The following is a 12794-nucleotide window of genomic DNA, read 5'->3' on the forward strand; positions in this document are numbered from 1 at the left end:
TGTAGGCTCAGTTGAGGATGGTGATGGGGCGCCACTGTCGAATCTCATCCAAGGAGCCACCCTCCTTTGGAATGAGGTAAATCAGGCCCTCACTCATGCTATCCGGCATCACTCCTGTGTGCAGAATGTATTGAAAGGCACTACAAAGATCTGGGCCAAGCAGGTCCCAGTACTCCAAGAAGAAGCTGGGAGTCAGCCCATCCTCACCTGGACAGCTACCACGAGGGAGGGCCCTAAGAGCCGTGTGCAGCTCCTCAAGTTGAAGAGGCATCTCTAGCCTCTGGCGCATCTCCTCACTCACAAGACAAGGCATCTGTGCCCAAACCTACTCCCTGCATGCATCCTGCCGCTCTGGCTGGGGCTTAGCCGACAGTAACTCAAGGTAAAAGTCAGTAGCAACTGCACGCATATCCTCGGGCTCACAAACAACTGACCCATCGGGTCTCCTCAACTGATTGACCTTGGCATGCGAGTGTCGAGGTCCCACTGTCTCAAAAAAAACACCTATCACTCTGTCACCCACCTGAGTCCACTGAGATGCTTGCCGGTGAAAGGCAAACTCATGATGCCTCTCCTCTGTGCAAGCAAGCTCCTGTCGAGCCTGCTATAATTGCTCCTCCAACCATGGACTGTTTGGATGCTGCTCTTGCATCCTCTGTAGTGAAGCAATGCCTCGTCTGAGACGCTACGCCTCCTCTCTCGCTGTAGCCCGTCGAGCCAGAGACTCCTAGAGAAAAAAGTGGCTAAGCTGAGCTAGGCCTAAGGCCACTCTGTCTGCAGGTAGAGCCTGGCTGTCCATGCCCTCTGTCCAGAGAGCCTCTACCCTGTCTCTGAGTGCTGAGTCCAACAAGACCCGCTCTGGGATGCGAAGCATCGTGCTCCCACTCCTCTGCCTGTCTGCCACTGTGAGGATCACTGGTGCATGGTCCGAGAAGGATGTCCCTTCGAGGATGCCCACTGATCCCCTCAAGTCACTAAAGTGGTCACTAGTGTAGAAGCGATCTATCCGCGATAGATTCACTCCTCCACTCTGCGGTCGGATCTAGAGAAGGCAAGACTCGCTGAAGGCCTCACAAAGCCAGAGTGCTGCCATGTATCCGAGACCCTCAAAGTCATACACAACCTCTCCCAAGCTGCTAACTCGACTCCATGCAGAGTAACATGGTTGCCTCCAATCCTATCAGAAGGGTCCTCCAACATGTTGAAGTCCCCTCCTACACACCAATGGTCAGCCTGTGGCAAAGACTCAACAATCTGTGACCAAAACTCTGCACGAGCACTCGCTACATTGGGCGCATAGATGTTCAGGAAGCCCACAAGGCCACCCTGAACCTGCATAGTAATCCACTGAACCCTGCCTGGCACAATAATCCCTCTGTCCACAATGGCCTGCTGCAATGAGTCCGCAATAGTCATACATACCCCACCCTGCATGCCTCCAGGTCCAAAAGCAGCTGACCAAAAGGTATCATATCGTCCACGCAAAATCTGACCACATCGTTGAATGCGGCTCTCAGACAGATGGTGCTCTTGAAGCATAAGGAGATCAATCTCTCCTTCCACAAGGCAACGCTGAAGCTCCTGACGCAATCGGCCCCGCTGTCGTTGAAACTGGGGCCCACCTAGTCCGTGCACGTTCCACGAGACGATCCTCATGGGGAGCGAGAGAGAACAGATGCTGCCGCAGCAGCAAGACGTGCTATCTTCAAGGCTGGCTTGGATGGGGAGTAATCCGCATCCGAGCGTCCTCTAGATAGGCGAGACTGCAGTGAGTGCCTAGCCCAAGCCCAAGAAGAGCGAGCCGTGCGTAAAGCAACCTCCTCTGTCCAGGAGTCCTCATGAATGTATACATAGCAAGGCAAACTCTGCGTATCAGCCAAAAAGTACACCACAATGTGCCTACATCCTGCTGAGTCTGGGGGTGTCACCGCAAACTTGGCCAGTGGCCACAAAGTCTGCAGCAAATCTGTAACTCCAAGTTCTCCCATGTGGTGAGAGAACTCGAGAACCTGTGTATGCAACCATCCCACCACTGGGTCGAGGGACCACTCTGTCTTGGCCCTACCACAGAGGGGGAAGGAGAAACCAACTGCTGAGTCCAAGGCCTCTGTCCCCCTAGCGGCGAGGAACAAAGCATGGACCCTGAAGCAAGCTGCCTCGTGGTCTGCTGCGGAATCGCCGAGAAAGCGAGTGAACCCATAGTCGAAGAAATCCCAACGGCGTCGGAGGTCAATGCTCGTCAGACCACGAGGGATAGCTGCAAGGGAAGATGTTTGAATCTGTAGAGGGGGCCGCAAGAAGGGCTGACCCTCTCTCGCTAGGCGACTCGTGGCAAAGGCACTGCCAAGAGATCTCCTAGCTGCCGGCGAGGGACCAATCTCCTGAGTCGACTGTGGAACTGGAGCAGGAGGAGGGGGAGAAGGGGCTGGGGGGGGGGGGGGGGGGGGGGCGGAGGGGCAGAGGAGCGGGGTGGGGCGACAGAGGTAGAGGGGCGAGGAGGGGAGTGGACGGGAGCAGAGGGTGGGGGGGAGGATGAGGAGGAGGAGGGGAACTCTGAAGGGGGGGCGGCTTGCGAGGGTGAAGCGGAGGTGGAGGCTGGCGTAGGGGGCTCCTCCTGCTCAAGAGGACCAAAGCGGTTCCCCGTGGGAACCCACTGCTGCTGAGTAGGCACCTGAGGGCCACTATGAGTGCTAGGCTGTCGCTGTGGCCCCTGGCGTCGACGGCCGCGGGCCTGCTGCCATCCCTTCTCCGCTGGAGCCCCAGGCTCGGAGGGTGGCTCTGAATCTGTGCGTTGTGCCGCTGGCTGTGGTTGCGGCCCAGCCTTGGCAGGCTGGGGTTGAGGCTAAGGTGCAGGTCGTGGCCTCCTCCGTGGACAGGCCTTCGCTAGGTGGCCCATCTGTCTGCAAATGGAGCACTGGTTCGGGAGGCCCGAGTACTCCACACTCTGTCTAACCAACCCCCACTCACCCGAGGCAGAAGGATGAGCTTCAGGAGCGTGTGGGTATCTCTGACCAAAACTTGAACTGAGGGGATGTCAGCCGCCTTGGCAACTACTGATGCTGTCGTACGAGGTGTCTCCAGGACAGTCCCGATGGCGGAGCCAATCCTGGAAAGAAGTGGTAGGTACTCCCTCCGTAAACCCGGACAGCAGACTGAGATGGGGATGTCTGCCTTCTCTACTAGCACATCCGAAGTCGGGTCAAAACCATGTCGCCATTGTCGAAAGTGGGCGCGTGATGCTCGGATGGCCAGTGGACTCATAGCTATGACCTTGGAAGCCATCTCGGAGGTCTCGAACTCGATCTGGTAGTACCCTCGTCCGAGAATCTGGACATCCAAGATGTTGCCCACCTCTGCGAGAAGGCGGGCCTGGAGAAGGTCTCGCAGCTCTCCTCTACTAGAACGGGTGTCGAGAATTTTGCAGATGACCGAAGTCGCCTGCAAACGTTCTACCTCAACGGCTAGGCTCGCTTGCTCTGTCGGCGATAGAGCAAGTCGAATGGTGGGCTCAGCGGGGTCGGGCGAGGGGGCTTCTGGCGAGTCCCTCTGTGGCGAAGCTGGAACCTCCATCTGTGTCTACTGCTGTGTCGTAAGAAGAGGTCGACGGGCGGACGTTGCAATCAGGCGCAGGAGACACTGCCCCAAAAACGAAGCAATGCCGAGGAGGCCGAACTGCAACGGATGACGAGGAGAAACCGAGGCGGAGGGGGGGGGGGGGGGGGGGGGGGGGGGGGGGGGGGGGGGGTAGGGTAGGGGGCAAGGCTGGCGGGCAGCACGCGGGACGCGCTGGGCAGGTGGGGGGGCAGGAGGGCAGGCTACGCACAGCTCAGGACAGGGCAGCGCGCACAGGGCAAAAGGGGCGGGCAGGCAGTGGGGCTGCGCACAGCAGGGCAGCGGGTGGGGGGGTGTGGAAGCTGGAACGCGATGGCGAGGGAGAGGACAGCAGCAACGAGCCTTCACAGTAGCGTTACAGGGAGCAAGACTTGAGCGCGCCGTCCGGATTCTTGGTTCTGATGATCCTAAACTTGGGACACATTAGTGTTCTCACTGATTACATTAACAAACGATGTGGATTTTGTGGGTTCTTTAGGTGCTTTCTTAGGACAAACTCGTTTTATGTGACCTTTAGTTTGACATTCAAAACATCTTCCTTCCTTTGCAATGTGCATACTGTGTGCGTTCTCAAGACTTAAACCAACCTCCTACTATTCCTTGAGCAGATTTTTCATCAGGCGTGAACTTAGGGGTTTCCTGAGTTTTAGCCTTTCCTTTACTATCACTGTGAGGTGAAGAGTGTTGTGCTCGAGGTGTAGAAGAAGATTCAGAAGAGGAAGAATTACCGTTGTTCTTACTATTGTGTTGGTCTAGAGGGGCGGTGGTCTTGAGGGGTACTTGACTTGTTCTCCTTCGGCTTACCTTTGTTGTGCTTCATCTCTTGTGCTAGAGCGATTCTCACGGCGTCATTGCAGTCTGTAGGATTGAAGACTTGCCCATTGAACTGGATGTACTCATCCAACCCAAAGAGGAAAGCCTCCTTGCGATCCTCATCCGACTTACGCAATTGAACGCCAATCTGCATAATACGGTTAGAAAAAGACACAACAGTCGTGCCAATTTTCTTTTAACCGATCAAGGTACTGCGGTGGCATAAAATGAGTCTTGATCTTGACTTGGAAGTCGACCCAACTAAAAGAGAGGGGTACACCATCCGCGGCATGCTCGAGATGCTTAGCCAACTGTGACTCCTGCCAAGCTTGATATCAATTAATGGCATCACCCGCTAGATACATGGCATCAGTCAAAACTTTTATGTCGTTGGTTTTCTTGTTAGTTGTGAAGTAAGCATTAAATTGATCCAACGAAGAATGAATCACAGAAGTATCCATCTAACCATCATACTTACTGAACGTCAACTTCTCAGTGACTGGGTTGTTGGAGTCGTCCTCTCTACATGTGTTGCGTGGTGACTTGCCGGCCTCGCTCTTCGTGGAGAGTACCTGCAGGACTAACTCCTGCATGCGTTGGTCCCTCTACGCCTCTCGCTCTAACTCCATAGCCGCTCGCTTTTCTTTGGCGGCTATGCGTTGAGCCTCGTGTGCTTGCTCACACTCAAGCTCCATAGCTGCCCTTCTTTCTTCAGCTGCTATGAGTTGAGCTTCGCGTACTTGTTCACGCTCAAGCTCCATAGCTGCCATTCATTCTTCACGGTCTCTATCCATGGCGGCACGCTGAGCCTCTTGTTGTAGCATCATCTCCATCATCGACTTGACCAAAGTCTCAATAGGGCTTGGTGCAATCCATGGCGTAGATGGGGATGGGGGAGGATCGGGGAAGAATCCTCCTGGTGTAAAGACTTCGTCTCCTCCAACTCCACTCTCATCACCTTCACGCAAAGTATCCATTCCGCTTCTGGTGATGACCATGCATTGAGTACTTGTTGGGGTACTTGAGTACTACTTGTAATCTGCGTTTAAGAAGGCTTTTCTCTTACCCAAGCTCAACTCCTTCCTGTGGGTGCACCCCTTGGCGGCCTTGCGCTCACACCAAGGTTGCTTTTTTCCATCTCACGTCGATTGGCCTGCTGCTAAGTGCAAGGTCTGCTCTCAATGAGTGGAAAAGAGGAATGAGGGGAGGCTAGACAAGCCCTTCTTTCTGGAATACCTGCCACTCTTCAAAAACACATATAGGGATCGACATGTGCAAGTGGTCTTGGGTTACACGCGATCACAACAAGCAAAAAAATAAAAAATATGGTTCTTTGTGCTTCTTTCCTTGAGTGATGATACCGAACACTGCCAAAGAGCTTTGATACCAATGTAATGTGCAGAGGAAGTGAATGATTGTATGCTCAGGATGAGTGTTTCGTTTGTGCCCAAGGTTCCTTTTACAGAAAGGGAGAGAGAGCCCCCTTTTCTACTTTATGCGAGATTGTGCAATGGACCAAAACAAAAGAGAGAATGAAAAATTGTGAGTGAAAAGTGTTGTGAGAGAGAGAGAGAGAGAGAGAGAGAGAGAGAGAGAGAGAAGATCGACACTAGATGGGGTCCCAAACCCCTCTCCAAGGCCCCCATCTCTATTGCTAAAGAGGTATTTGCTTTAGATTGCACAAAGTCTGGTGCAATGGTTCTAAATGCTGAGATGCTTGACGACGACGACGACGATGACGATGTCGACAGCGAGGCTAATGGGCTGAAATCTGAAATCGCTACTTATGCTTGATGGCTGAGAACTGAATTGCTGCTCTTAGGCTGAAATCTGTACTTGCTGTGACGACGACGACAAAGCTTGAAGAAGGTGCTTGTGCGGCGAGGCTATGGCTGAATGCAAAAACGTTGGGAAATTGGTGACGATGGGGCTGAGATCGATGAGGATTGGCTGGGGGTCGGGATGCGGGTTTTGTGGCGAGGTTTGGGCTAAATGTTGGCTGAAAAACGCTGATGCTGCTGGCTGAAAACGCTAATGCAAGGTTGCAAAAGCGTTGGTACTACCGGTCCTTGAGAGGCTCTTCTTCACTGCCGGCAAAAACGTTGGTACTACCGGTCCTTGAGAGGCTCTTCTTCACTACTCCTCTGGCTAACTCTGGTACACAAGGCCTAACTTGGTCGGTGGCCTCCAAGAAAACCCCACGATTTGGGAATTTGAAGGGTCATCTAATTAATAAAAATTCCCTGTAAGAAGTGGTTCACGGGCAGTTGGAAAAATGGTTCCATGCGGTGCAAATGCTTATGCTTGGTGCTAGATACTGATGCTAGTACTAATGGGTTGTGCAATCAGAGGGTATGGAGCTACTCTTAAGTGCTTGGACATGCACGTCTTGCATATAGGCTCACAAGGTTGCCTGAACACTTCCTAGGCTGTTCTAAACCCTAGAATAGGAGTTACAGCTTGTCCACATGCACATAGGGTTAGATGTGCACGTGACAAGGTGCTTCTCTGCGTAACAGCGGCGTAGACCACCATGTCTGTGGAGTTCCTTTCAAGTAAGGTGCTGCCCTTCGCACCTTGGAGTGTTTTGTGAACCAGACGTCAAACTGCTATACAAACTCAAGGGCTTGATAGGTATCTTGGTAGCTTGAAAACATGTCAAATATGGTGGCTTGACCCCCTTCCATGAACTCCTTGGTCTTCTTGGTCGCGTGTTCACTGTCAGAAGAGGACGAGCTCTCCTCCTCTGAACTGCTAGATGGCCTCCGAGCCTTCTAGACTTTCTACTTTTCTTGCTTTTCTCCGCTTCTTCCGCCTTTTCTCATCCCCTCTGGAACTAGAGGACGACGAACTGTTCGAACTCTCTGAAGAGGAAGAATTCTTTCGAGAGTGCTTCAAGTCTCTCATTATCTGGTTCATCTTCTGGTCAAGAGCTCTATCTAGCTCTTTCTACGAGTGCAGCTTCTGCTTTTTTGCACTTGTGTCCTTTCAGCTTTCCTCCCGACCTGAGAGGAGAATCAATGGCCTCACACCATCTCGAGTAAATCTCATCAATCAGGTAATTCTTGAGGTGTTATGCAAATCTCGGGTCTCTGGAGTACTTGATCAGTCTCGCACATGTGTCAACGCGCAGTTGACGTCTGTACTTCGCTTTGGCAAACTTTCTCGCCGAAAATATGCCCAGTTCCTTCATTCTTTTCTTCAGTTCCCACGCCCGGTTTCGACTTTTCTTTGCCTTCCCGCTAAGAGGTGTTATTTCTGTCAGATTCTTCAGGAGAACCCGTGTGTACTCTTGGGTTTTTTATGGCTTATGCCTTGAAGACAGAGCGATGAAGGCCGGAGCGTGCCCAATGCGTGATGGAGGAAGGGTGGGAGTGCCTATTTAGTAATACATCCTTTGCTCTCAGACTTTGCGTCTAGATGCTCTGTAGAGTGAGGCCCCAGGGGCTCTTATAAATAGTACAATGGATGCCCAAAAGCAGAGCCCCAAAAGCATCAGGTTCAAAAACACTGAACCCCAAAAGCAGCGTGATTTACGGAAATCCATACAGCCTGCCACGTCATTAGCACAAAACGCGAGCGCGATTTACGGAAAATCCCTCCAGAGTTCGGGCTTTGGGTTTAAGGGTTTTTGGCCCCACGGCCAGTGCTCGTAAGTTCTTCAAGTTGGCAGTTGGTGATGTCACATCATCACTTTGTGACATAATCCGTCTCCAGGCAAAGCTGAACTGGGCGTCTGTGTGGGCATCCAGCGAGACCCTAATAGACCATGAGCTGCAGTTGTAGATGAGGGAAAGAATTGGGAAGGGTCAATGCACAGGCAAGTAGGGCTACAGACAGCAATCAGGTTTCGCCCCCCTCCCCCCCCGTGACGCTCCTTTTTTCTCTTTTTGCAGAGTTTAACAGGTCATTTTGGCTTTTTGTTGGATGTTATGATCATCCTCCTTTCTTTCTGAGTTCGTGTTTTCTCTTCAGGAAAAGCCTGGATCCTTTTGATAGTCCTGAATGTGAGGCGCAGGATGTTTTTGTTTATGAGTTGGAATGCATCGGGAGGGGTAAGTGTGTTCTCAGCTGGATCCTTTTCATGGTTTGCTGTTGGAATCTTACAACTTGATTATTGCAGTCTGTCCATATTCCTGCGTAGAGAGGGCTCCAAATGTCTTTAAGTTTGCGGCAGAAACAGGATGTGCAAGGGCAGTTGTACAAGGTGTGTCAAGGTGCCCAAGATTTGGGTTTCTACATTAGCACACATCTAACAAAAGCTAGGTTGTGTTGACAACTGGCTACAGGTCCTCCGGATGATTATCAAGTACAACTTGCTGTTGGACAATGTCCCCGCAATTGCATTTATTACGTCACGCCTCTCCAGCGAGAAGCTTTGGAGCGAATTCTGGAAAGGTTACTCTCTTGCTTTTTCGCTTGATGATTGTTGAAATGATAACAAGCCTATCATAGCCTAGTGGTTAAGGTGGGTGTGTGAGTGTGTAAAGACCCAGGTTTGATTCTCAGGGGTGTCGTTCAAATGGCAGTGGTACCTCAAAGAACAAAAAGCCTATGGTCTTTGATTTTAGAAATGAAAAAGGATTGTTTAGACATGACATTCTATACATGTGAATACTATGCTAGGTAGATTATTTGGCACATACATATGAACAATATAAACATTGATTGGGGTGGATGTAGAATAAATAATGGTGTAATGACGCCTAACAATTCTCTTGATATGTAGGGCCTTGGAGGGCACCTTCTACTCCAATGAAATTGTTCTTCTAGAAAGCCTCCTTGCTCGAGCCAAGTTTGAAAATGGTAGGTACACCCCACCTAAAAGAGAGGCAAAGACATCAACTGAATGGGTTGATTGGTATTGACTCGGTGGTCATATGTTGAGGTTCTATGTGTATGATAAGGATCATAAAGACGTGTACCCCATGTATCAGGGGTTGTAATTAAGTAACTATTGTATTCAGATACCATATAATTGTAAACCTCCCTGAAGTCATCAAATTGTAACTAACCTTTTTTTCTCTGCTTGTACATGTGTTCAATATATAGGATTTGTGGCCTCCTTTTTTTCATTTGTTTCCATAGCTCAAACAAGGAAATTTGGAGGAGAAGTTTATGGTACTTCTAGACTAATGTGTCCTTTATTAATTGGTATAACTCAAGTGCCCAGGCTCAAGTGCTTCCAAAGCAGTCCTGCTGCAGTTCCAACAGGACTTGAACACCCAACCTTGAAGACACTATCCAAGTTCCTTACCAACTAAGCTATCACCCAATGATTAAAATGCTTATTAGGTGTAAAAGTGTGTTCAATTTGTGCATCCAATATGCTCTTCTAAGTAAGAACTTTACATCGGACTTAAAGAATACAATTGTAATGTCCTCTAGAGGCCAATATCTACTTGTGAAATAGATCAATGAAGAAACAAGTGGTGAAATCATGAGACCTACCTAGCTACTTGGCTTAACTTAAATCATGAACAGCTCTGTAAGTCCCTCTTATTTTGAAGGAATAAAAAGTTCCTTTGCATATCTTATTTTGCAAAAAAATAAGAGTGCACTTCCATATTTTTACTTCTTCAATCTCCCCTCTTCAAAATTTGGTGTTGATTGCAAGGCTATTCAATGAGCATACAAGGAATTTTACAACCAACCAATAGGTTTTTCCCCATGGAAAACGAGCTTTAAAATGATCAAAGGAATTCTAGCTAGCCCAAAATGGTAAAGCAGTGCTATGGTCTTGCCCTTTGAGAAGGTCGAAAAGAATGAAAATGCAACCCAAATACCATATGCTAGTTGAAGATGGGAAAAACTACAAGAGTTTGTGTATAAACTCTAGCTCCATCCAATACGGAAGGTCAGGGTTAGGATACCATGTATGGGAGGGTTGGCATTGGAGACCGATAGCATTGTGATCTAAGAATGCTTGTTCCACCCTATCCTAACTCCCTTACCACACCCTCTTGTCTTGTTTATTGGTATTCTAGTCACTTGCAAGATTGAACCACCTATGCACTTGTGTGCGTGTGTGTGTGCGTGTGTGTGTGAGAGAGAGAGAGAGAGAGAGAGAGTCATTGTTATACATAGCAACCGGATAGAGGGTCACATTAGTGATAGGAGACCCGATCCTTGTGGGGGGAGAGAGAGAGAGAGAGAGAGAGAGAGAGTAACAAGCAGCGAAGCAAAGAAAATGCCAAATATACATGCACACGTAACAAAGTGAAAGCAACAACAAATTGGGTTCAATCTTGCCTCCATGTCTCATGCATTGTTCCCCATGGGAGATCAACGCCCCAGATCACCTATGATCACTAGGTGATCAAGACCATTTGATTATTCAAGGGGGCAAAAATGGTGTCCCTATTCTACCCCCATTTCACCTAGCATTGCACGAGGTTGAACCTAGGACCTCATGGTTCCCATGCAAAACCCTTACCACCATGCTTTCATGTGTCACATGTCCATGTGGTGACATGGAGCGTGAACACTACCTTGGTTTACACCCTTGTTCACCCTACTTTACCGTTAGATCTTTCCTGAGGGACCTTGTGTGAAATAGCGACAAGGATCAGGGAGTGAGCACATCCCACACATATGTATCTAAATCTATCAAAAAGCAAGGTTCTTCGATTTGGTGTGAAAAGTGTATTCTTTTTCTCAAAGATACAGTTTGCCTATATCTCAAATAACGTTTGCTTACTTTTTCAAACATGCAATTTTCCTATATTTCAAAAAAGATTTGCTTAAACAAAAGATGGTTCATCGCCTTGTGCTTGAGTCCTGAATTTCATCATTTATTCATTTACCAATCTCTTAGGAAACATCAAGACACTGAATTTTCACCAATGGAATATTGAAGGATTAGCTAGAGAACACAATAATATTATCTATCCCTATTTTCATAATAAATTAGCTATATTGCTTCAATTAATGATCGGTACATTGTCAACGTGTTCCCTCAACTGTTGTTGATCCACACCATACTATCTGAATCTATGTTATCCGTACAAAGTTTTTGTGTTGTCTCTATCAACAATTGATAGAGATTTGCATGTCCTCATGAAAGCTTTACACCATGTAGCAACATTGGGGAACTAAAAAATGCAACCATATGTTGTCTTGATCAATGCACTACACAATATGAAGAACCACATATTGCCTCATGGTGTGATCCATAAAGTATCGAATGTCTAAGACTTTTATAGTGAGATATAAGTGATTGATTGTGGGTGACACATTGACATGTTTTAGTAGAATGGTTTTTCTATTCAATCAAATATCTATAATACTTGAGTGGATCCGATGGTGGTCAAATACTACAAAATTATTCCAAGAGTCAAAATTCCTACATCCTTAGCAAAGAAAAGAGAATCATTTGTCAAATGCAATGGAAAGATTGCCACCAATGGACGGAATAAACTTAGCTCCAAAGACTTTTGTACATGCTAATGGCAAGACAATTTAATCTATAGGCATTATCATTAATTTTGTGAATATGTGCAAGCTTAACCTTGAAAGGTCTTTCAATATCTCTAAGTTCTTGCTTATGTGTCTTGTTGCCATTTGTTGGAAAAGTGTACCATTATTGTGGGGCTAGACAGTCTCTAATGCCTAAAGAAACAAGACACAAATTTGAATTTTCTCAAGTAGAGTACTCAGATAAAATCTAAAAAATATCAAACTTGGTATTATTATATTCTCCCTTTCATGAGGATTATGATGCAATTTTTAGATATTGAAAATGACTAAAATGCTCCTCAAAAATACCATTTTACATCAAAATGTCTCTATATTGGCTCCTTTACCCTAGTTCAAGTAGTGCTATCTTCTCACCAGTCACAACCACATTCTCTTCTAGGATCTGTTTTACTATATCCAAAGATATATGATGGGAATTAAGGGGCAAAGATTGCAATGGACCTTGAGGCAATGTTCGAGAAAGATTTGCCTCAACTTAGCCTTTAGTTGGTTGATTATAGAGATTAGCTGCTTGCAACACATGGTGACGGGAAGAAAAATCAATAAAATATACAAGAAAATAGTTCAAAAATATTGTAAATTTGGAAAAGTCAACTAGTATTTTTGGTTATCATATTTACAGGGAGGAAACATGGCCGTTAGAAAAAATAAGACTTTCCTTGACATAGTTGTGAGGGTGAAAAGTGGACCAATGACTTGTTCTCAGCATCCACCAACTTTGAGTCAAATCTATTCAAAGAGCAAAAGTGGCAACCTAGTGCCAATGCATATTAACCTAACACCCCTACAACCCATAACAAGATGAGCAACGAGTAATAGGTCACATCCACGATACAAGTGTTGTTATACCCCCAAGCTAATCGAATGTGTACCTCTTACTAGGCATGCCC

At 47.7% G+C, this 12794-nt stretch overlaps 1 protein-coding gene across 1 annotated transcript in view; it reads left to right on the forward strand.

The window, feature by feature from the left end:
- The window catches only part of LOC147440753 (Chaperone DnaJ-domain superfamily protein), a 111774-nt gene extending 102286 nt beyond the window's left edge, over positions 1-9488 (forward strand). The window contains exons 4-7 of the mRNA XM_086482586.1: positions 8401-8480; positions 8549-8632; positions 8715-8823; positions 9155-9488. Coding sequence (XP_086338712.1) covers positions 8401-8480; positions 8549-8632; positions 8715-8823; positions 9155-9293 — 412 coding nt within the window. The 3' untranslated portion in view covers positions 9294-9488. The remainder of the gene's footprint in view (positions 1-8400; positions 8481-8548; positions 8633-8714; positions 8824-9154) is intronic.
- The last annotated feature ends 3306 nt before the right edge of the window (positions 9489-12794 follow it).

Source organism: Adiantum capillus-veneris, chromosome 15 (assembly GCF_014529385.1).
Source record: "Adiantum capillus-veneris isolate H3 chromosome 15, ASM1452938v2, whole genome shotgun sequence".
Taxonomy (NCBI): Eukaryota; Viridiplantae; Streptophyta; class Polypodiopsida; order Polypodiales; family Pteridaceae; genus Adiantum; species Adiantum capillus-veneris.